Below are 19582 nucleotides of genomic sequence, written 5' to 3'. Positions count from 1 at the left end.
TAAAAAAAAAAAAACCTTTTTTTTCTCTCTCCTCTCCCTCTCTCTAAATTTTTTTCTTTCCCCTCTCTCTAGAAAACTAGAGAGAAGAGAACATACCAGATCTATTCGTGATGAACACGAACAGACCTAGGTCTGTTCGTGAAACTCTCTCTCTAGATCTGTTCTAAAGAGAGAGAGGAAATAAAAAAAAAATTTAGAGAGAGAGATGAGAGAGAATTTTTTTTTGTATGCTTGAAGATCGCCGACCGGAAATTTGGCCGGTCGGCGACCCCTGCCGGAGAAGATGATGATGTGGCGTTTCAGGTGACTTGGCAGAGAGAGGAAATGAGGTGGAGGAGTGAGAGTAACGGACAGTTAAAGATAACGGAAAAAGGGAATCATATAAGTATTTTTGCTAATCTAGGAGGCAAGGCAGGAAGCTGGTCACAAAATTGGGGGCCATTTGGGGAATAACCCTACAAAATTTTATACATAATCTACTAAATTGTTATTGAAGAGATATAAGTAAATGTATAGATGGTAGCTTTTAAACTGGTACTAGGTATTATGTAACTTTGGGGTTAACATGTATACATATCAAAGAGGCATACTCTATGCACAATGAACACCATACTTATGGATCTATAAGTAAGTGTATAGATGGTAGCTCGTAACTACAAAATCAGTACTAGGTATTATGAGTTGGTGGTTTTGTATTTCTCTCACACCAAAAGTTAGTTTAAGAGGTAAAACTTCTCCTACACTTATTAACTCACTCCATCCCTGCCCCTTTCACAAATGTGAGATTATACAAACGATCTCCCCTCATACATTTGCTATTAACTTCAATATTTATTAAGTCGAGACTTGCTATAGCAGAAGTGTTGGGTGATTTTAAGCCTCTCTCACCCCAAAAACTAGTTCAAGAGGTAAGGATTTTCCAGACGCACTTATAAACCCTCCCCACACCCTTTCTACAATTAATGTGCGATTATTCCAATATCGTATACCTTTGGATTAACATGTATATGTATCAAAGAGGTACACTCTATCCGCAATGAAAAATATACAAAATAACATATTACTACATCAGTACTAGTATGTACGGAAACTACACACTCATCGACTTATTGGGACTTGGGAGTATATATATATATATATATATATATATATATATATATTAAAACTATTAGTATTTTAAATCTACTATTAAAAATTTGCAAGAACCAAACTTTGACAACCATGTCCTTTTTTTTAGAAAGTTGACAACCATGTCCTGAGTACATATACTTTTTGTTACTATAATGTATTTTATCATAAAAGAAAATAAAATTTGCCATGATATTCGAATATTAATACTTTTGACAAAACTGCTAAGAGACTAACAAAATAACTCGCTTAAAAGTTGAGGGCCGTTTCAATATTTTATGAAAGTTATTGGGGGCCTAAGGAATTAGATTCATCGAAAAGGAATCCAATAAATTGATCCAAACTTCATCATCTTCATATACATCGACGTGGTTCGAGTGAGTTGGACGTGAACTCTCTCCGGATTCTTCGTTCCTCATGAATCGTCCTCTAACTCGCGGTCTACTATCAGCCAAAGTCTTCCTACAAGCATACTAAAACAAATATTGCAACTTAAGACTTTGCAAAGTTAACCAAAAATAAAATAAAATTTAAGTAAAATAAAGAAAAGAGATAGAAAATAACTTAATTTAGTTTGTAATTTACCTTAATTTTCTTTGTAAAGTTTCTTTGGTTTCTCTTGCTTCTGTATCTCTCGATTCTTTCTTTTCGTTCTTCGGCAGTATAACGACCTACTTTCTTTATTCCTTCGCTTGTGGAATTTTCATGTAATGGTTGATTTATTGATTTGAGATTATTATCTTTCGTATTTATCTGCTAATACAAGTTGATTACAGAAATTTAATTACATTTCTTGATAATTCAAAATAATAATAAGACTACCCCGATTATCTTTTTAAATGTACCTACCTGTAAATCACCCGTGCTAAAAACCTTTCTAATAGGGCCTGTATTGGGATTCAAAAACTCCCTATCAAATTCATCGCCGTACGAGCTGAAATTTGGGTGGAAAAATCCACATTGCGGATGGCTAATACTCATGCTTCTTTGAATCAAACTTGGACGTTTTTGGACGAAATTACAAATCGGAGAAGATAAATTAACATTGGTGTTATTGTTATTGTTGTTGTTTACCGTGTTATAGTCGTCTTCATCATCATCGTCAACTTCTGATTTCAATGTAAAGAGTGTTTCATTAAAAATTGAATCGTCCACCTCCCTAGCAGTGACTTCATAATTAATTTGTGTGTAATTTGGAAGTAATGGGGGTGGTGGAGATAGTAATGTCGAAGGAAGAAGTTGAGGAGGAGGTGCAGTTTCTTCGTTGAAGTTGTCGAAGTAATTGGCATTGGTGAAGCTGGTGGTAGTGAATAGATTATCGTTGTTGTAATCGTACATGGTAGTGACTGTGACTGTGGGGGTGGAGATGGAGGAGGTGGTGGTGGTGGTGGTGGCAGTGGCAGGATGCGAGGTGGTTGTGGTGTGGAGTGGGTATTGGAAATTGAAAAATGAAATTTGTGTTGGTTTATGCTTCCTTTTTATGCCCGCTGGAATAGCTTGATGCTGAGGACGGTGACGTCATCGTTGAGAAAGCGTTGACCACTTTTTGCACCAACTCGGGATCAACCGTTTACCGAGTTAGACCGTAACTCCTCATGAAGACACAAAGACCATGAGAGAGAAGAAGAAGAAGAGGAAGAGAAAAAGAGAGCAAGAGAGGAAATAGAGGAGAGAGAGAGAGAGAAGAAGAGAGGAGAGAGCGAAATGGAGAGGAGAGAGAAAAAGAGACAAGTAGAGAGAAAAATGGTTGTGGTGGTCGAAGTTGACAATAGTCGGAATTGGTGAGTGGTGGTCGGACGTGAGAGATAAAAATTAAGGGGTAAAAAAACAAACAAACAAATTTTCGAATTCAAATCAAGGTTTCTCTTGATAAAAATTTTGCGGAGACTATTTAAAATGCCCCAAAAAACCATAATCTGAATCCTTTCTTTACTATCCCCATGAATTTTACAAGGCGGGAAATTTTTCGGTTGTAGTAGCATGATACTTATTTTCATACTAAGTTTTATGTCCTGTTAATTCATACTTAAATTGTCTAATTAGTGTTTCTTAATTACTTGTACTTTAACTTGAATAAAATTAGGGTAACTCCTCTTTCTAAAAAAAACTCGTCTCTCTAAAAATTTCTACAAGATTTTGATGAAAGTCACCAAACATGTTTCTTAAATTAAGTTTCTTGTTAAACTACATATGCACCCCTTCCAAGTTGGAAAATAGGTAGAACTCATGGTTAACTATCATGAACTAATATAATGATGGCATGTCTATTATAGTAGTCTACTTAAGCACAATTTCATTTACTATTTTGACTTGTGTATGTAATGATGTAAAAATAACCGCATTAGTTCGTATTGTCTCTCAATCTTTTTTTTGTTGCAAGGGTCTCTCAATCTTATTAGGTCAAATTTTTTAAACAGAAATTGATCCTAGACCATTATATTATGGTCTTCTTCTAAAGTGTGCGCCGACTAGAACAAATAAAGAACACCCCATTATCTTAATTTTACTTTATTGGGATCATTTTTTGTTAACTAAGCAAAACTAGAAGTTGTTTAAAGGAATATGTCCTCTAAATATTCCAAATAAGAAGACAAGAAGCTTCCTAAAAATATCTACAAGTTAGAGATTCTTACCCAACTTGCATAAACTGTGGGAAAGACATTCATGACTTTTATGTGTACTATAGCCTTTGGAACACTTGTATATTTAAAATATGGTAGAAAATCATTAATTGACATAATTTAATGTAGATCCATGTGACTACCATGTAATTCCAATCATCTAGATTAGGTTTGGAATGATTAGTAGCCTAATCTAGGTTTATTAGATGATAAAGATTAATGTCGCGCACATGCCTTCACTAAATGTTGTTGTCAAAATTCGCCTTTTATCTTTTTCAAGTTTATCTCATGATGAAGTAAGACATGTTCGTAAACAGTGTAAAGAGGCGAAATTATGTTGAGACTAGCCTGTACCAGACTCTACCAATATGTTGTTTTAAATAGCCAGTCTTGTATGAAGATTTATCCAACTCTAATTGTTAAGATTGTTGTTGTTTAGAATGGCTACCAAGAATCCATCACATTTGTTGAAGTGACTTTAAGCTAGCCCCTCTAATATGTAGTCTTTATTATTTATTAGTTGTTATTGTTCTTACTTTAATTGAATTAGTTACTGTTTTTTTTACAGAGTGATTGCGAAAGTCATTACAATGACATTTGATACATCAAAGATGTGATAAAAACGATTACTTCCGAGTTAAACCTTGAGATAAACAGACTTAAAGTTTAACTAAACTACTGGCCTAAAATCCAACGAAATAAACTGCTTAAAGTCCATCTAACTACATTGTTTATACCTTTAATAACCCAAATTCAATCAACCATAGATTCCACCCCCTCTGGACATCGAACATTTGGAGTTTATGTCAACACTTTCAACCACTTGAGCAACCAAGTGTGAGACAATTCCTCACTATGTTACATTAGTAAGTAATCCACTAAGAATTCTCTTAAATGCTATTTTTAATTATGAAATATAGAGGCTTCTCATTCACCCAACTCTAATGCTACTGACCAGAAGCGGATTTTTATCTTACCAGATAAGTAATATTGTAGAATCCGCTTCAAAAACATGACTTAATTAATTGAAAAATAAATTATTAAAATTATATTCCAAAATCATTTTTCTTTTAGTTTATCTTCTCCTACATAAATAAACTATTGAAAACCATTCGATTCAAACAAAATAATGATGAGAATTATATTCTTCAATTGTAGGCCCATAAGGATCAAGTATGTCAGTTCAAAAAGCCCATATCATATTGATTCTGACTACACTTTCTAAGTGCAGACATAAATCTTGATTGAAATAAGAAAGTGATGAACTGTTTTTATGAGAATTGGGTGTTGCTATTCATTAAATGTTATTTTCATCGGTTGACCGATAATTGGTGGACCGACGTTTCGTGATCTGATTGGTTTTTTTTACTAGATCCAATATGAAACCAAATCTTTTTTCACTACCAAAGTAATGGGGTTTCACATCGAACTTTTTCTCTGCTTTTTGACTTTCTTCCAGTGAATTGATACAACATTTCAATACGTTACAGAAAAGGTGAATTTGCATGGACCTTCGAGAAACTAGTTTGTTTGCTTGTGATCATCAATTTCATGGAGGGCCGATTACCCATTTTTTCTTGATTTTCGTAGAAGAAATGCAGGACTAAATAAACAAAAATTACCTGACTCCGATACTAACTAATATACTAATAGCGAAGAAACAAACACATTTTTACTTTGTTTCTTTTACATGTATATGAATATATTAAGTTTTAAATAGTTAAATTATCCGATTAAGATGACAAAGAAGTATCGTGGGTATTATTTGAATAGAGTTTTATGTCTGTTATCAACATATTTCTATGTATATAAAGGGGAAGCTTTAACTTTGTGAGAAAACGTCGGATCAATATTGATGTACCAATGTACCATATCCCTTCAAACATCATGAACTTCTAGGTTTGACAGTAATTACATAAATTTGAGAGTTAGACGATCAATTTATTCTTGTTTTTAAGGTCACACACTTGAATTAATTGGGAAAATTGGGTTGCCTTAGATAAGAGAAATTACAAAGCTAGTAGTAGATGTCTATAAAGCAGACCTACATACAATATTTATTTATATATTATATGTGTGTGAGTATCATGATGGTTATTCGTTTTTCTTATGACCCATTAAGAGAAAAGTAGAAGTGGTAGAAGACTTGTGTTTTCCTCAACTGGAATCAACCTCTCGAGAAATAGTTTCTCCCACTACTACTCACTATTGTCATTTCAGTTTCTTTCTCCTTTATTAAACAAGCAGTATTTCCAACATATGCTTACATTTTAATTTCCTTGGAGAACCCATAACATTTGAATATCAATTTCCAAATTCTAATAAAACTTGTGCGTTCTTTTGTCCTATATTATCATCTCTTATCTCCAAACTTCCATTTCTCTGATGTAATCCAACATTGTTTAGAAAATTTAGAAGGAAAGACTTCGTAGAGATTATTTCGGAAAATATTTGCCCATAAAATTTTGTGGGGGTGCCAAATGTCAATAGAGAGGTCATAATAATAAAAAAAAAAAAAGAGGCGTATCAGGTTTTGCATATGGCACAGACAATCTCTTTTGACTTGGTCCAAAGAATTAGACCAAGTTCTTGCTAAGGCTCCAGAAATGTTTTAAAAGGAAAGTAGAAGAAGATGGAATGGACCTGTCACCCATGGCCACCACCATCTCATCTCTCCCTTCTCAACTCCCTCTCTCTCTCTCTCTTTGTCGACGACAAGGGAACCCTTTATTGTCGTAGACAAAGGTGATAACCCTCGTTGATGGCGTGAAGGCATTGGGAGAAGGTGGTAGAGGTGAAGATGAAACCCTCCAACCAACCATCAACTTCATTTTTCTTGTTTTTTTAGTTGGTGTGGGTGTATCAGTAATATTTGTGTCTTGTAATAATTTTTATCTGCTTTGTGTCTCTAATTGTGTGTCACTTGTAAAATGGTCGTTCCTAACACTTCCCAACAAAAAGGCGTGTCGTCAACACTTGGTTGCCCAAGTGGTTCAAAGTGTTGACATAAATCCCAAAAATCTAGAGGTCGTAGGCAGGTTATTGAAAAAAAGAAAAAGTGTGTCCAACAATCGGGCTCGTTAATGGTAGCACCATGTTAGTCGGCCTTATATTTGACTAAGTTTTTCTTATAGGCCCAAGTCAAGAACGGCCCATTTTGGGCCCTAAACTCATTTCTCTCAGTCTCACCAGGGCAAGAAGTTAATCTTCTTCGTCGAATACCTGAAACTCACCTCAGACGAACTTTTTTCTCCTCCTCCTCCTCCTACCTTTTACTTCTCAAGGTCTTTCTCTCTCTACCCTTTCTCTTCCATAATGAATCAGTTTAGAAACCTAATCAGATCAAAGGGTTTACTTCAATTTAAACCAACCCCAAATCAAGGAACTCTTCAATTTCTTCTTCCCCATTCACCCAAACATTTCTCTACCCAAATCCCAGATGAACAAAATCAAGAACAGCAGGAAGTAACTCCCATCGATGCCTTTCTTCGTCCCCCTAATCAAGGTAAAATTTCGTTACTAAATCAAAAACCCTAGTTAGGGTTTTAGCGTTTAATTCATTTTATTTAATTACTTGGTTTGAATATAAGAGAAGATCAAATCTATGTAGAATTACCCAAAATGATTGATTACCCACATTTATACTTTGAAAAGGTTTGGTCTATGGGAGATTATCTGGAGGTGGAAGGTTTTCAATGAAAACTGATATACTCAATTTGCTAGAAGGATGTGATTTGACTCCCCAAAATATTAGATTCGAATATAATCGCATGTTCGCTCCAGTTGGCATGTATGTATTTCTTTCTCAATGATTTTATTGAATTAAACAAGTTCATTGATAACTTGTTATTACTATAATTTGATGGTAGGAATGAAATGTTTAATCGATTCGATATTTTTTGTATGATAATTCGATGAAACGTTTGTTTTTTTTACAAATTGTATTCAGGGTAGTGCAGTTTCCTTCAAGAGCAGCCTTTGACAATGCAGTAAGGGCAATCAATCGGAAGGGTCGGTTATACAAATTAGATAAGGTGATTTTAGTTTATGGTGTTCGAGCCTAAAATTTATATGTTTTTATTTTCTCTAATCTTGATTTTATTGTCCCGAGTTATTTTGAAGCTGAACTTTTTCGTGTCAGGCGGATCGCAGTCATTGGGAAATTGAATATTTTGATGGAAAATTTGTAAGTACAAAATTGTGAACTATGTTTTTCTTTCCATATAGACTTGTGGGTTCTTGCTGATTTATTGCACCAATAAAGCTACGGACTTCAAGTTGTTAAATGTTAATACCATTACCAATTAACCCTAAAACCGCTCGTGTAGATGTCTAAATTATGTTCATTGAACACACCGATTTTTTAAAAATTGCATCTCAATCATGTCTCTTTTCCCAGAGAAAAAGATATAAATGTCTCTTTTATTGATGTTTTCAGTTTATCTAGTAGCACCTTATATATAGTAGATCAAGTTTTCAACACTCATTAACCTATGATTGTTAAAGTTAACTTGTATGATTCTTCTTAGTTAGATCGCCAATTTTTAGCAGATGATATTGTAGATCGGCTGATATTTGTAGTTTTAGAGTGTAGACTTATAGTATGTCCTGTCCGTTCATAGGATGAACATGTGTTAGGATATAAAGAAGGGGTCTTTAATTTTATCTTTCTGAAACAAAAAACTAAATTTATGAGGTTAGAAGGATGTTATAGCCGAGGACTAGAAGGTCATCGTCACCTGCCACATGTTTGCACCATTTTCTAGCTAGATTTGTTCTTCATTTAATCTAGAAACCAATTTTATAGATCATTTATGGTTGAAAATGGATTTTGACTGAATTTAATCCCCAATCTGAATGATAGGTAATCTTAGCAGGTATATTGTTGTTTAAAATTGGTACTTGAGTTCTCATCCAGCTTTGTTAATGGGAACCTCCACCACGTTTTCTTGTTAATAGAAGTGTCCAATGAAATAACCTGAGGAATTAGATTTTTGCAACTCATGGCTATATAATTCTAGTAATCCGAAGATCAGATGTATATGCAACGGCTATTCTTTACTGCATTTGCAATCTTTCAATTCTTGAAGCCCAAAATTAAATCTTTCACTGTGTTAGGTTTTACTTCAAGGACTCCCTCGAAATGCATTACCAGATGACGTAGAGAGATTCTTGTCTGGTTGCAATTTCAACGCATCCAACATGCAACTATTAATGAGGTTAATTACTGGTCACTTGCATCATTATTAAGGGGTAAAACCTATCATGTGATTTAGGATATCTTATGAATACTTTGCAAATTATCTGCAGGCCTGGGATGCCAAACCCCATCAGATTCGGAATCGTGCAATTCCCTTCCCAGGTTGAAGCGACAAATGCTGTTCTCGTGAAGAACCGAAATTTCTGTCTTAACAATCAAGTCACAATGCGAGTTCTTTATTAAATGAGACCATTCATTTTCTTTTGGATCATCATCAGGTTCGCATATCAAGAACGATAGTATAACTTGCATTTTCTACTCAAAATATAGACGAGACAGTCCTGCCGATGATAACTTAAATGAGCCAGATTTCGATTATTAGGTGATCGTACGTATCATTTTTTTTTTCCATGACTACTACTCTTGCTTCAAGCTGTTGCTAATGCTGTTCAACTATCTCGATAAGTAAACATCATTTGTCACTCATTTTTCTTTGAATTATGGTGCAATACTTTTGCAATATGATCTCAATCGATACTTTATGATTTTTGTTTCGGTCTTTTCAGTTTGTTGGTCTTTTCAGTTTGTTGGTCTTTGCAGGTGATTCGAGTACAGTTTCCATGGCACACAATGAACCAATAAAAAAAAACTGATTAAATAAGATTACTTGATTGTTGCTTATTAATAAACAATCTAGAGTATGAAATTTAGTGACGATAAGTTAAAGTTTCTTGTGATTGCTTTTCATAACGAAAACCGTCCTTCTTTGAGTCATCTGCACACCAGATGAAGATACCATGAAGTTTTCCGTCACGTCTGAGTTTCTTGCAGGCAGTAAAGAAACCGTTTGGAGGAGTTAAGCCTTTGCTATCGTCGCTAATTAAGCTGGTTAAGATCTTACCCCCTTTATAATTTGAGCTCTGAGTTTCATAGTATTCCATGAATTGAGATATAGTTGTGCTATTATCATAAGCATAAAATTGAAAATTCACATAATCGATTACATGTCCATATTTCTTCCATAGAGCCAAGTAGTTTCTCTGTACTTCATCGTCATCGAAAGGAGCTATAGAAGCAAAAGATATGATCTTATTCTTTTTCAGTGTACTTATTAGTTTTCCGATACATTCGGCAAATGTATCAGGATCTGACTTGAAGTGTTCATAGTCAATATCGATTCCATCTAGTTTGTACTTCTTTATGATACTTGTAAGTGAAGAAACGGCGTTTTGAACCCATGATTCGACCGATGAAGGATTGAAATAGGCGGGTTCGTTACCTACACTGTCACCACCTATACTTAGAGCTACTTTAACATTTGGGTGTTTATGTTTAGTGAGAGAAACTTGATGAGGACTGAGTTTGTCGGAATCCCAAAAGATGTTGAATATTCCGTTTGTGGGTAACGGAGAAGATAAAGCTGTGTAGTCGATGGCGAAAGAAAGAATGAAATGGAAATCCACATCGGGGTAAATAGGTACATCTTCAAATCTAACATTCTTAAACTCTGCTCCTATGTACTCTCTGAATAGCCTAGATTCTGCTTGGGCTGAGAGAGTTGATGGCGAGAGAAGGTTGAAGAAAACATGAAGAAAGAAAAGTAGAGAGAGAAGATGTTTAGATGATTCCATTTTTGGAGTTCATGGATGAAATGGAGAAGTGGAGAATTCATTTTTATAGGCTCACATTTTTATAGGCTAAAGTAGTGTTTTTATTTTTTGTTGAAACAAAGTAGGGTTTGTTTGATTGTTCTTGCTTTGGAATTTGCATTAATTTTTATGTGATCTATCTGTTAATGGGGTTAGGTTTGCCCATTTTGTTGAGTTATGATTTGTCACAAAGTGGTGGAAAGTTATTTTTCTTCTTAAACTAGTGGTAGGAGGGTTTGACTGGTTTGTGGTGGAAAAATGTTCTATTTGTCCTTGTAGGACATATTAATATATGGACATCATTTTTAGCCTCAAATTCCTCGGAACTTTTTAGCCACTTTTGTTGACATAATTGTATATGTAGTATTTATTATCGATCTTGAATTTTCAAATTTAGTTGTCTTTTCAAGCACAACATAAATTAAAAATATTTACGAGAACAAGAGCAATAATAAAGTGAAATTCACGGCAGTTCATGTAAAATGGCGAAACAAATATCTGTTAGAAAAAAAATCCATAGTAGACGGGAACGCTAGTGTTTTGTTAGAACTAATCTCAGCCGAAGATCCTGACATCCCGTGGCTTTCATCATGAAATCAACGGCTTCAGATCCCTCACGTGTGAGCATCACGTACTCCTATGTCGTTGTGAGGATTGAATATTGTAATTTTCTTTGTTAATGGAAAGACCATTCTCAATATAATTTCTGGAAATTTGGCAAAGGTCCAAAACTTCTCCTAATACGGAATCTCCCTAGCGTAGACTAGAAATAAGGCACAGGTCGACAATCTCAGAAACGATATTTTTTTGCGTTTTTTTTCCCTTTTTTTTACTTTTTCTTCTGTAATACTTTTGTACAGTACAAAACGCAGCTAAGCTTCCTTTCTCCGATGGGCATGGCAGGGTGTATTTCATTTTCATCTCTTATATCTCTCTCTATATTTCCTTCACCATCTCTCTCTCTCTAAAATTTGCAGAATTTTTATTTTTTCACTCTTTCTCTAAAATTTTATCTATTAACCAATGAAGCAAAGATTAGCAAGTTCCAAGAAGGTCTGAAGGATTCAACATCAAAATTATATGACGTACTTCTTAAACGAACTTGGATTTTTTCTTGAACAGACTTGGATTTTTTTCCGTGAACAAATCTGGAGTGTCTGTAACAAATTAGTACTGTAACTTTTGGTTTTAGGAGATTGAAGTGTCAATTTCAAATAATTTAGGTATGTACAGAGTTTTAGTGTATGAGGATGATGATGATATTCGGAAAATCTGATATAATAAATTTATTCATCTTGTATATATTATCTGCTTAATTTTATTTTCTTTCTTCTTACATTTCTTTACTTACAGATCTTCATTGTTAGATCAAGAATTTTCTGTATTAGACGATCTAATAAATTTTAGATTTGGAAACTTGAAGATGAAAATACTTTTCTCTTTTTTTGTGTGAATGAGGATGATAATGATCTTGGGAGGGAATGTTTATTTATTTTACAAATTTTTTCGGTATGTACAGTGTTGATGATGATGATCTATAAAAAGTGTTTACTTTGTCTTGCATTAGTTGATGTTAACAAATTCGATGTTAAACTTGTTAAAATATATAAGAAACTAAAGAAGTTTGTAAGACATAATTATATGTATGGCATAGGACGTCTCATTATATATTGTACATAAGAAAATATTCTATACTTTCTCACCAGAAAGTGTCATAATTTTGAAAGATGTACAAGACATAATGATATGAACAATACATTTAATTATATAAAATACATAACAAAATGTCATATACGTTCTTCCAAGAAAGTGCATGAAATTTGAGAAGTATCTATGACATACAATATTTTTTGTTTTGTACAGCATATAGCAAAATGTCCCATAAGTTTTCATTAAAATGATTTACGTTTTTGAATGAATGTATAAGACATTTGATATGTACTGTAAATAACAAAATTTTCAATACTTTCTCACCAGATAACTTAAGTTTTGGAAAAAAAATATATTTGACATTTGAATATGTCTTATACATTTTTAAATGCATAACGTCTTGTGGAGCGTTATTTTATGCGCAATACACTTGTGGTTGAATCTCACATATAAGAAAACCTAGAACTTTTACCCAACATGAAAGAAGAGAAAGTTGGAGAGAAAGGATGTAGTTAAAAAGAAGAAAAAAAAAAAAAAAAAATGGAAAGAGAGTATAAAATGAAATGAAAATATTTAGTAAAAAAATATGAATTTAAGAATAGAAAATCTGGAGAGAAAAAATTGTAAAGAGAGAAAGAATTTGTTAAGATTTGAGCGAGAAGATATGAGTGAAAGGAAATAACGATAAAAAGTAAAGAAAATAGAGAGGGAGAAAATTGGGGTGAGAATGGAAAGAAAAATTAAAATTTAGAGAGAGAATAAAATTTGAAAGAGAAATCACAAATTGAAAAGACAAATATAAAATTGCGTGTCATTATTCCAGTGGATGACGTATACGTAATTTTATCGGAAAACAACATAAACACGATATTTTCTTCAATGACAAATCCGTAAATATCGTGTGAAGTACAAAACTGTACCAGTTTGTAACACTAGAAAAGGAAGGGATAACATTCCAGATACATGAGAATGTTCTCCCGATTACATAAATCCTCAAATTGTCAACAGAAAACATTAGGGTGCTTCTAAAGGCACCGGGCCAAAAGGCTCTTAGCGGGCGGGCTCTATTAGCACCAGGCCCAACAATTAATTTCTCTGTTAGCACCGGTCTCATCTGTAAGCACCCGACCTCATCTAACCTAACCCTAACCTTCATCTAAATCTCATAATTCGAAAACCAATTTGGGGAGAAACCTTCATTTTCTCTGTCTGAAGCTCAAAACCCGACCTCCATCAATCTCCACCCTTAATCTCTCATAATCTCACTCGATTTTGTCAAATTTCCATACCGAGATTTTCTCTCTCTAAAGCCTTGGGAAGAACCGAACCTCTCCTTGCCAAATTGCTCATAATCTCACGAATCTCTCTCAAATTTTGCTCTCAATGAGTCCTTTCACTCTCTAAGTGTAAGAATCAACAATCATTTGGTGAAGACCAATAGTGATGAAAGATGAAAATTTTAATTTGTCCTAAAAATCTATCGGACAGAGAATGTCGGTTGTAGTGCACAACCTATGATTTTGTTTTGGAAGGAAAAAGAATTTTGTTTTGAAAGAAGATAAAATAAGAAAACGGAAGTGAACTTTACCCAAATTAGTTGGTCAGGTGCTTATAGGGAACTCGTGTCAATGGTCATTGAACCGAGTCAAAGAAATGGTCGTCCGCTAACAACCTTTTGACCTGGTTCCTTTAGAGCCACCTATAAACACTAGGATAGAAAGTGGTCCCATCTTAAGCAATCGAGGGATCAGACCCGGTTGCTGATCTCATCGTCTCAAATCTCAAGAGATAAATCTAAGCGTCAAATTTATATTAATTAAATTGGCGCGATTCTTTCTTCCCTTTTTGATTGGGTTATTATTCTCAGTTGGAATTGATGAAGTTAACTAGATCCTCTTAAATATGTACCACCAAGAGGAACCATATATACTTCTTTCTATCACCCCTGACAATTTTCTTGCTTCAAAACTTTTAACTTTTTATTCAAAATCTGGGTTTTTATTTGAAGCACGTAAACTGTTTGATGAAATTCCTAACAGAAATATTTTCTCTTGGAATGCTATGCTTATTGAAATTATTTTCAAAATTGAAAATAAACAACTCTTAGAAACAGAAGAAGATATGACTAAAAGTTTGGGAAACTTTCTTTCCCGACTTGCTATTTTTTGTTTGAGAACTCTGTTTTAGGGTTTACTAAAACAACTCTTAGAAACAGAAGATATTAGTACTAAAAATTTAGGAAACTTTCTTTAACCGACTTGCTATTTTGTTTGAGAACTCTGTTTAAGGGTTTACTAAAACAAGCTTATAAATAAACCTTCAGTCTTTAGTGAAGTAATAATCTAAAAGCAAATTAAGATGAGAAATCAAGAAGAAGAAGAAGATATGATTGAAATAGTAGTAGATAAAGGTAAATCAGTAGTAGTAGTAGAGGGAAACTCAACAAGAAGAGAAGAATTCGAACAGTTTGATATAATTCCAGCTATTGAAAACTCCATTAATGATCATCATTATTATGGTTATGGTGGTTCATCAAAACAAGTCAATTATAGTAAAGAAACATGTAAGAAAATAATGAAAGAGTGGAAAATCTTAAAAGAAGGTTTACCACGTGGTCCTTCACTCTTGCATTCAATCTTTGTTAGGGTTTACGAAGAACGTATAGATCTATTAAGAGCAGTAATAATTGGTCAATCAGGTACTCCTTATCAAGATTGTCTCTTCTTCTTTGATATTCAATTTCCTTCGGATTACCCTAATTCACCCCCAAAAGTTCATTATCATTCGTATGGATTTCAATTAAATCCAAACTTATATTCTAATGGGTATGTTCGTTTAAGCATTATAAATACTGGGGAGGGTGAAAATAGTGAGAAATGGGTACCAAATTATTCAACTATACTACAAGTTTTGTTATCAATCCAAGCTCTAGTTTTGAACAAGGATCCATTTTTTAATGAACCTGGTACTAATCGGAATCTTCTGAATCATCAAAAACAATCATTGGCTTATAATGAGTACGCTTATATATTAAGTTGTAAATCGATTTTAGGAATTCTTAATAACCCACCAAAGAATTTTGAAGTATTTGTTTCTCAACATTTTCGTGATCGGGCTCGGGCTATTTTATTATCCTGTATGGTTTATATGGTTGGGGTAATCAGAGTTGGCCAAACCACCCGCGCCACCACCACCACGGAGGTTGATGGGGAAAGAGTGTCTAAGAAATTTCAAGATTTGGCAAGAAAAGCATATTCAAATCTCATGAAGGCGTTTATGAAGAATGGGTCTTCGTTAGATAATTTTTATATAAAAGAAAAAGAAATTGAGAATGATGAGTTTTCGGTCAGTCAAGTGAATCAACTTCTTTCAACAAAAAAGGAAAAAAAAGTGAATCAACTTGTTAGTCGTTGCAACATGGGACCTAACCTTATTCTTCTCCAAGTGCTTGTGTTGATTGGAATTTGTATTATGCTGCTTATAAGGGGGTAAAAGTTGGTCATAAATAATAATTTTTTATTGTTAAATTTAACTAGTTAGTTGTTAATTGGATTGATTTTGAGAAAGTGATTGCTTTAAATTTTATCCTTTGTTGTTTTTTTTTTTTATGAAAGATCCTTTGTTGTTAGAACAATTGTTTAATGTTTTTCCCATAAAATTTTGATATTGGTAGTAACTTAAGTTACCTCATTGCCTTTATTTGTATAAGTTTTCTGTCGTCAAGATCAAAACATGCTTTCAGCACCTCGTGAAAATAGCAAATTCAAACAACAATTTATAAATTCTTTTCTGAAAAATAATAGTAAAATTGAAGAAAACAATTGAAAAAAAGTCTTTGTATTGAGGGGCTAAGCTCAAAAAAATCTTGAAACATTTTTGTTTTACTTCTTTTCCTTTTCAAAAAATAAAAATTCTTTGTATTGAAGAGGTAAGCTAAAAAAAACTAAAAATCTTTAGTTTACATAAACGTGAAAGATTAGAAATGCTCACTTAGTATTGAAGAGGTAAGCTAATTAAAAACTAAAATTTTTGTTACAATTTTCAGCCCGGCCATACTACAATTCCAGGCTCCGCCTCTGGTCTCACATCATCCAGATGTGATAGACACGACAACCGCCGAACTTAAACTGCAATTCCGGGCTGATCCGACCCGATTGCTTTTCTCTTTTCATCTCATCGCCTCAAATCTCAAGAGATAAATCTAAGCGTCAAATTTATATCAACTAAATTGGCGCCAATTCTTTCTTCCCCAAATTGGGTTATTCTCAGTTGGAATTGATGAAGTTAACAAGATCTTTATCAAACAATACTCATCATATCAAACAAAACTTTCTCTCTCTAAATGGAGGAATCAATGGATTCGACTACCGTGCTAATGGTCATCTCATTCAATATTGTACAGATAATAAACTGGTTCGTCAAGCTAAACAAATCCATGCTCGAATTATACTTCTCTCTATAACCCCTGACAATTTTCTTGCTTCAAAACTTTTAACTTTTTATTCTAAATCTGGGTTTTTATTTGAAGCACGTAAACTGTTTGATGAAATTCCTAATCGAAATATTTTCTCTTGGAATGCTATGCTTATTGCTTATTCACTTCATAATAAACATACCCATACTCTTAAACTCTTTAATTCATTGATTTCTTCTTCATCACAACATACCCATACTCTTAAACCTGATAATTTTACGATTACTTCTGTTTTGAAAGCTTTGTCTACTTTGTTTCCTGATCGAAACTTAGCTAAAGAGATTCATGGGTTTGTTCAAAGACATGGGTATGAATCTGATTTGTTTGTTGTTAATGCTTTAGTTACTTATTATGCTAGATCACAAGATTTGAGTTTGGCTAGAAAAGTGTTTGATCAAATGCCTGAGAGAGATATTGTGTCGTGGAATTCGATGATTTCTGGGTATTCTCAAAGTGGGTTTTATGAGGAATGCTTGAAATTGTATAAAGAAATGGAAAATTTGGAAGGATTAAGACCAAATGAGGTCACTGTGGTTAGTGTTTTACAGGCTTGTGCTCAATTGAAGGATCTTGATATGGGGATGAAAATGCATCAGTTAGTAATTGATAACAAAGTTGAAGTGGATTCTTCGGTTTGTAATTCTATTATTGGATTGTATGCGAAATGTGGTAGCTTAGAATATGCTAGAGAACTTTTCGACGAGATGAGTGAGAGGGATGAGGTTAGCTATAGTTCTTTGATATCTGGGTACATGATGCATGGTTTCATTGACGAAGCACTATCGTTGTTTCGTGAGATGAAGCGCCCTAGTTTGAGCACCTGGAATGCTGTGATTTCAGGTCTTGTTCAGAATAATCGTCATGATTGTATTGTTGATCTCCTCCATGAAATGCAAGTAATGGGTTTTAGACCAAATTCTGTAACACTATCAAGTGTTCTTCCAACTTTCTCATATTTTTCGAATCTAAAAAGTGGAAAACAGATACATTGTTATGCAATTAGAAATTGTTTTGATGGAAATATCTATGTTGCAACTGGTATAATCGGCACTTACGCGAAATCAGGTTTTCTTGATGGGGCTTACTTGCTCTTCAAAAACTCAAGAACAAGAAGCCTGATTTTGTGGACATCTATAATATCGGCATATGCAGCTCATGGTGATTCTAGTGCAGCAATAACATTGTTTACTGAGATGGTCTCAAGCGGAATAAAGCCAGATTCTGTCACGTTTACGGCAGTTCTGACTGCCTGTGCACATTCAGGGGTAGTAGACGAAGCTCGAAAAATCTTCGACTCTATGTTGGTGGAATATGGGATAAATCCTGAAGTAGAACATTATGCTTGTATGGCAGCTGTTCTTAGCAGAGCAGGAATGATTTATGAAGCAGCTGATTTCATCTCTGAAATGCCTATAAAACCTAGTGCCAAAGTTTGGGGTGCATTACTAAATGGTGCATCTGTTTTTGGGGATGTTGATCTTGGGAAGTTTGTTTGTGATCGATTATTCGAAATTGAACCTGAAAACACAGGAAACTATATTATTATGGCGAACTTATATTCTCAAGCTGGAAGGTGGAATGAAGCCGAGGAAATCAGGGAGAAGATGAAGGAAATGGGGTTGAAGAAATTTCCTGGTTGTAGTTGGCTTTAGACAATCTCTGGGTTACAGAACTTTGTAGCCGGTGATATTTTAAACCACAGAATGGATGATATTTATGCTGTGATAGGAGATTTGGTTGGGATGATTAGAGAAAAGGGTTTTTATTCAGGAAGTTCGAAGAGGAGGAAGGTTTCGGCACTTGAAAATATTAATCTGAGTTCTTAAAAGGAAAGCATTACTCCAGGAGCTTACCGTGTATTTGGGTTCTCTGGTTCATCATCCGAAGATCAACCACATATTGTCGGGACCAAGCTGAATTAGGTTATCCTAATTCTTTGGTTGATCAGAAGTAACGAAAATTTCGATTCATATGAATAAATCTGATGGGTCTTGCTCTATTTGAAGTTGCATTTTTCTGCAAAAGATGCATAATATACTGGGTCAAGGACCTCTTCCTATGGTATGGACTGAGGACTGAAATTATTCAATTTCTAGATCACATTTCCATTAAAATAGTTCAAAGGTACGTCTTTATCGATGAATTCAATGTTTTATGTTAGAATGGCTGTATCCTATAATGTTTATGAGGAGATGATCACTTGAAGAAGAGAAGAAGACCATTGATTTTACGGATCAACGAAGATAGGCAAAGTTTTATCAAGAATCAGGTTCAAGCCTGGCAGATCTACACCAAAACTTCGACGACCTAAGTAGAAATATTCCGAAATCTCATCTGCCATGGACTAAATGACTGAATTTCTAGAAATAAAACTCGGGCAACTCACTAGTGTGAAAACAGATCGAATTCAAAGGCGATAGAAATGAGCTTGACAACATCAACATGTGAATGGGGGTATTCATAAATTTAGGAGAATCCCCAATCTTTGGTTCTTTAACTTATTGCAAGTGTTCAAAGTTTAAAGAAATACAAGGGGAACATGATATAGTAAGTGAATGAAGTGGGACACCTTCACATGAACGTGCTTGTCAATTAAAACCCTAAAAAATACTATGAATTTGTAGAATCTTATTTTTGTACATTTTAAATCCTTTTCTTCTTCTTTTTCCAAGTTTAAGTCAAGTTTGTATAGATTCGTGAACATGTGTATATTTTGTTTTTGTCTCCCACATTATCTTTACTAATTCTATTGTATATTTATCATCGATCTTAATCGTTAGATATCATAAACGAGTAGAAAATGAGGGTAATATCGTAACTCAAACACGTTGAAATAATAAAATATTCGATGCTCCTCGAA

The 19582-nt window shown here is 34.0% G+C and overlaps 5 protein-coding genes across 5 annotated transcripts; 3 read left to right on the top strand and 2 right to left on the bottom strand.

The window, feature by feature from the left end:
- Window positions 1-1424: 1424 nt before the first annotated feature.
- LOC147568306 (uncharacterized) lies at window positions 1425-2466 on the bottom strand. Its single transcript, XM_086659309.1, has 3 exons — window positions 1978-2466; window positions 1714-1884; window positions 1425-1601 (listed from the first exon to the last, which is right to left on the bottom strand). The coding sequence occupies exons 1-3, from the start codon at window positions 2464-2466 to the stop codon at window positions 1425-1427; spliced, it is 837 nt and encodes a 278-aa protein (XP_086515435.1).
- Window positions 2467-6737: 4271 nt separating this feature from the next.
- Window positions 6738-9469, top strand: LOC147568305 (Ribosomal protein S24e family protein). The gene is made up of 6 exons (XM_086654766.1): window positions 6738-7254; window positions 7404-7539; window positions 7699-7783; window positions 7891-7935; window positions 8868-8968; window positions 9060-9469. Exons 1-6 carry the CDS (start codon window positions 7065-7067, stop codon window positions 9190-9192), a joined length of 690 nt encoding a protein of 229 aa, XP_086510892.1. The 5' UTR covers window positions 6738-7064; the 3' UTR covers window positions 9193-9469.
- Window positions 9470-9582: 113 nt separating this feature from the next.
- Window positions 9583-10580, bottom strand: LOC147568304 (chitinase 2-like). The gene has a single exon (XM_086654765.1). The coding sequence runs from the start codon at window positions 10578-10580 to the stop codon at window positions 9657-9659; it is 924 nt and encodes a 307-aa protein (XP_086510891.1). The 3' UTR covers window positions 9583-9656.
- Window positions 10581-14550: 3970 nt separating this feature from the next.
- Window positions 14551-15833, top strand: LOC147568303 (putative ubiquitin-conjugating enzyme E2 38). Its single transcript, XM_086670813.1, has one exon. It carries the CDS (start codon window positions 14607-14609, stop codon window positions 15738-15740), a length of 1134 nt encoding a protein of 377 aa, XP_086526939.1. The 5' UTR covers window positions 14551-14606; the 3' UTR covers window positions 15741-15833.
- Window positions 15834-16227: 394 nt separating this feature from the next.
- On the top strand, window positions 16228-19487 carry LOC147568302 (Pentatricopeptide repeat (PPR) superfamily protein). The gene has a single exon (XM_086654764.1). The coding sequence runs from the start codon at window positions 16527-16529 to the stop codon at window positions 18372-18374; it is 1848 nt and encodes a 615-aa protein (XP_086510890.1). The 5' UTR covers window positions 16228-16526; the 3' UTR covers window positions 18375-19487.
- Window positions 19488-19582: the final 95 nt, after the last annotated feature.

The sequence above is a fragment of the Eschscholzia californica genome, unplaced genomic scaffold (assembly GCF_041429995.1).
Source record: "Eschscholzia californica isolate CP2 unplaced genomic scaffold, dmEscCali1.0.p SCAF_1, whole genome shotgun sequence".
NCBI lineage: Eukaryota > Viridiplantae > Streptophyta > Magnoliopsida > Ranunculales > Papaveraceae > Eschscholzia > Eschscholzia californica.
The sequence above is the reverse complement of the archived record's forward strand: the minus strand, read 5'-3'. Positions and strand labels throughout refer to the sequence as shown.

Bases quoted from the DNA above. Each gene is read 5' to 3' on its own strand.
- LOC147568302 (XM_086654764.1), top strand. From the start codon at position 16,527: ATGAAGTTAACAAGATCTTTATCAAACAATACTCATCATATCAAACAA.
- LOC147568304 (XM_086654765.1), bottom strand. From the start codon at position 10,580: ATGGAATCATCTAAACATCTTCTCTCTCTACTTTTCTTTCTTCATGTT.
- LOC147568306 (XM_086659309.1), bottom strand. From the start codon at position 2,466: ATGTACGATTACAACAACGATAATCTATTCACTACCACCAGCTTCACC. The intron at 1,885-1,977 runs GTAGGTACATTT...AACTTGTATTAG, and splicing joins TTAGCACGGGTGATTTACAG to CAGATAAATACGAAAGATAA. The intron at 1,602-1,713 runs GTAAATTACAAA...TATTTGTTTTAG, and splicing joins ACTTTACAAAGAAAATTAAG to TATGCTTGTAGGAAGACTTT.
- LOC147568303 (XM_086670813.1), top strand. From the start codon at position 14,607: ATGAGAAATCAAGAAGAAGAAGAAGATATGATTGAAATAGTAGTAGAT.
- LOC147568305 (XM_086654766.1), top strand. From the start codon at position 7,065: ATGAATCAGTTTAGAAACCTAATCAGATCAAAGGGTTTACTTCAATTT. The intron at 7,255-7,403 runs GTAAAATTTCGT...TACTTTGAAAAG, and splicing joins TCTTCGTCCCCCTAATCAAG to GTTTGGTCTATGGGAGATTA. The intron at 8,969-9,059 runs GTTAATTACTGG...AATTATCTGCAG, and splicing joins AACATGCAACTATTAATGAG to GCCTGGGATGCCAAACCCCA.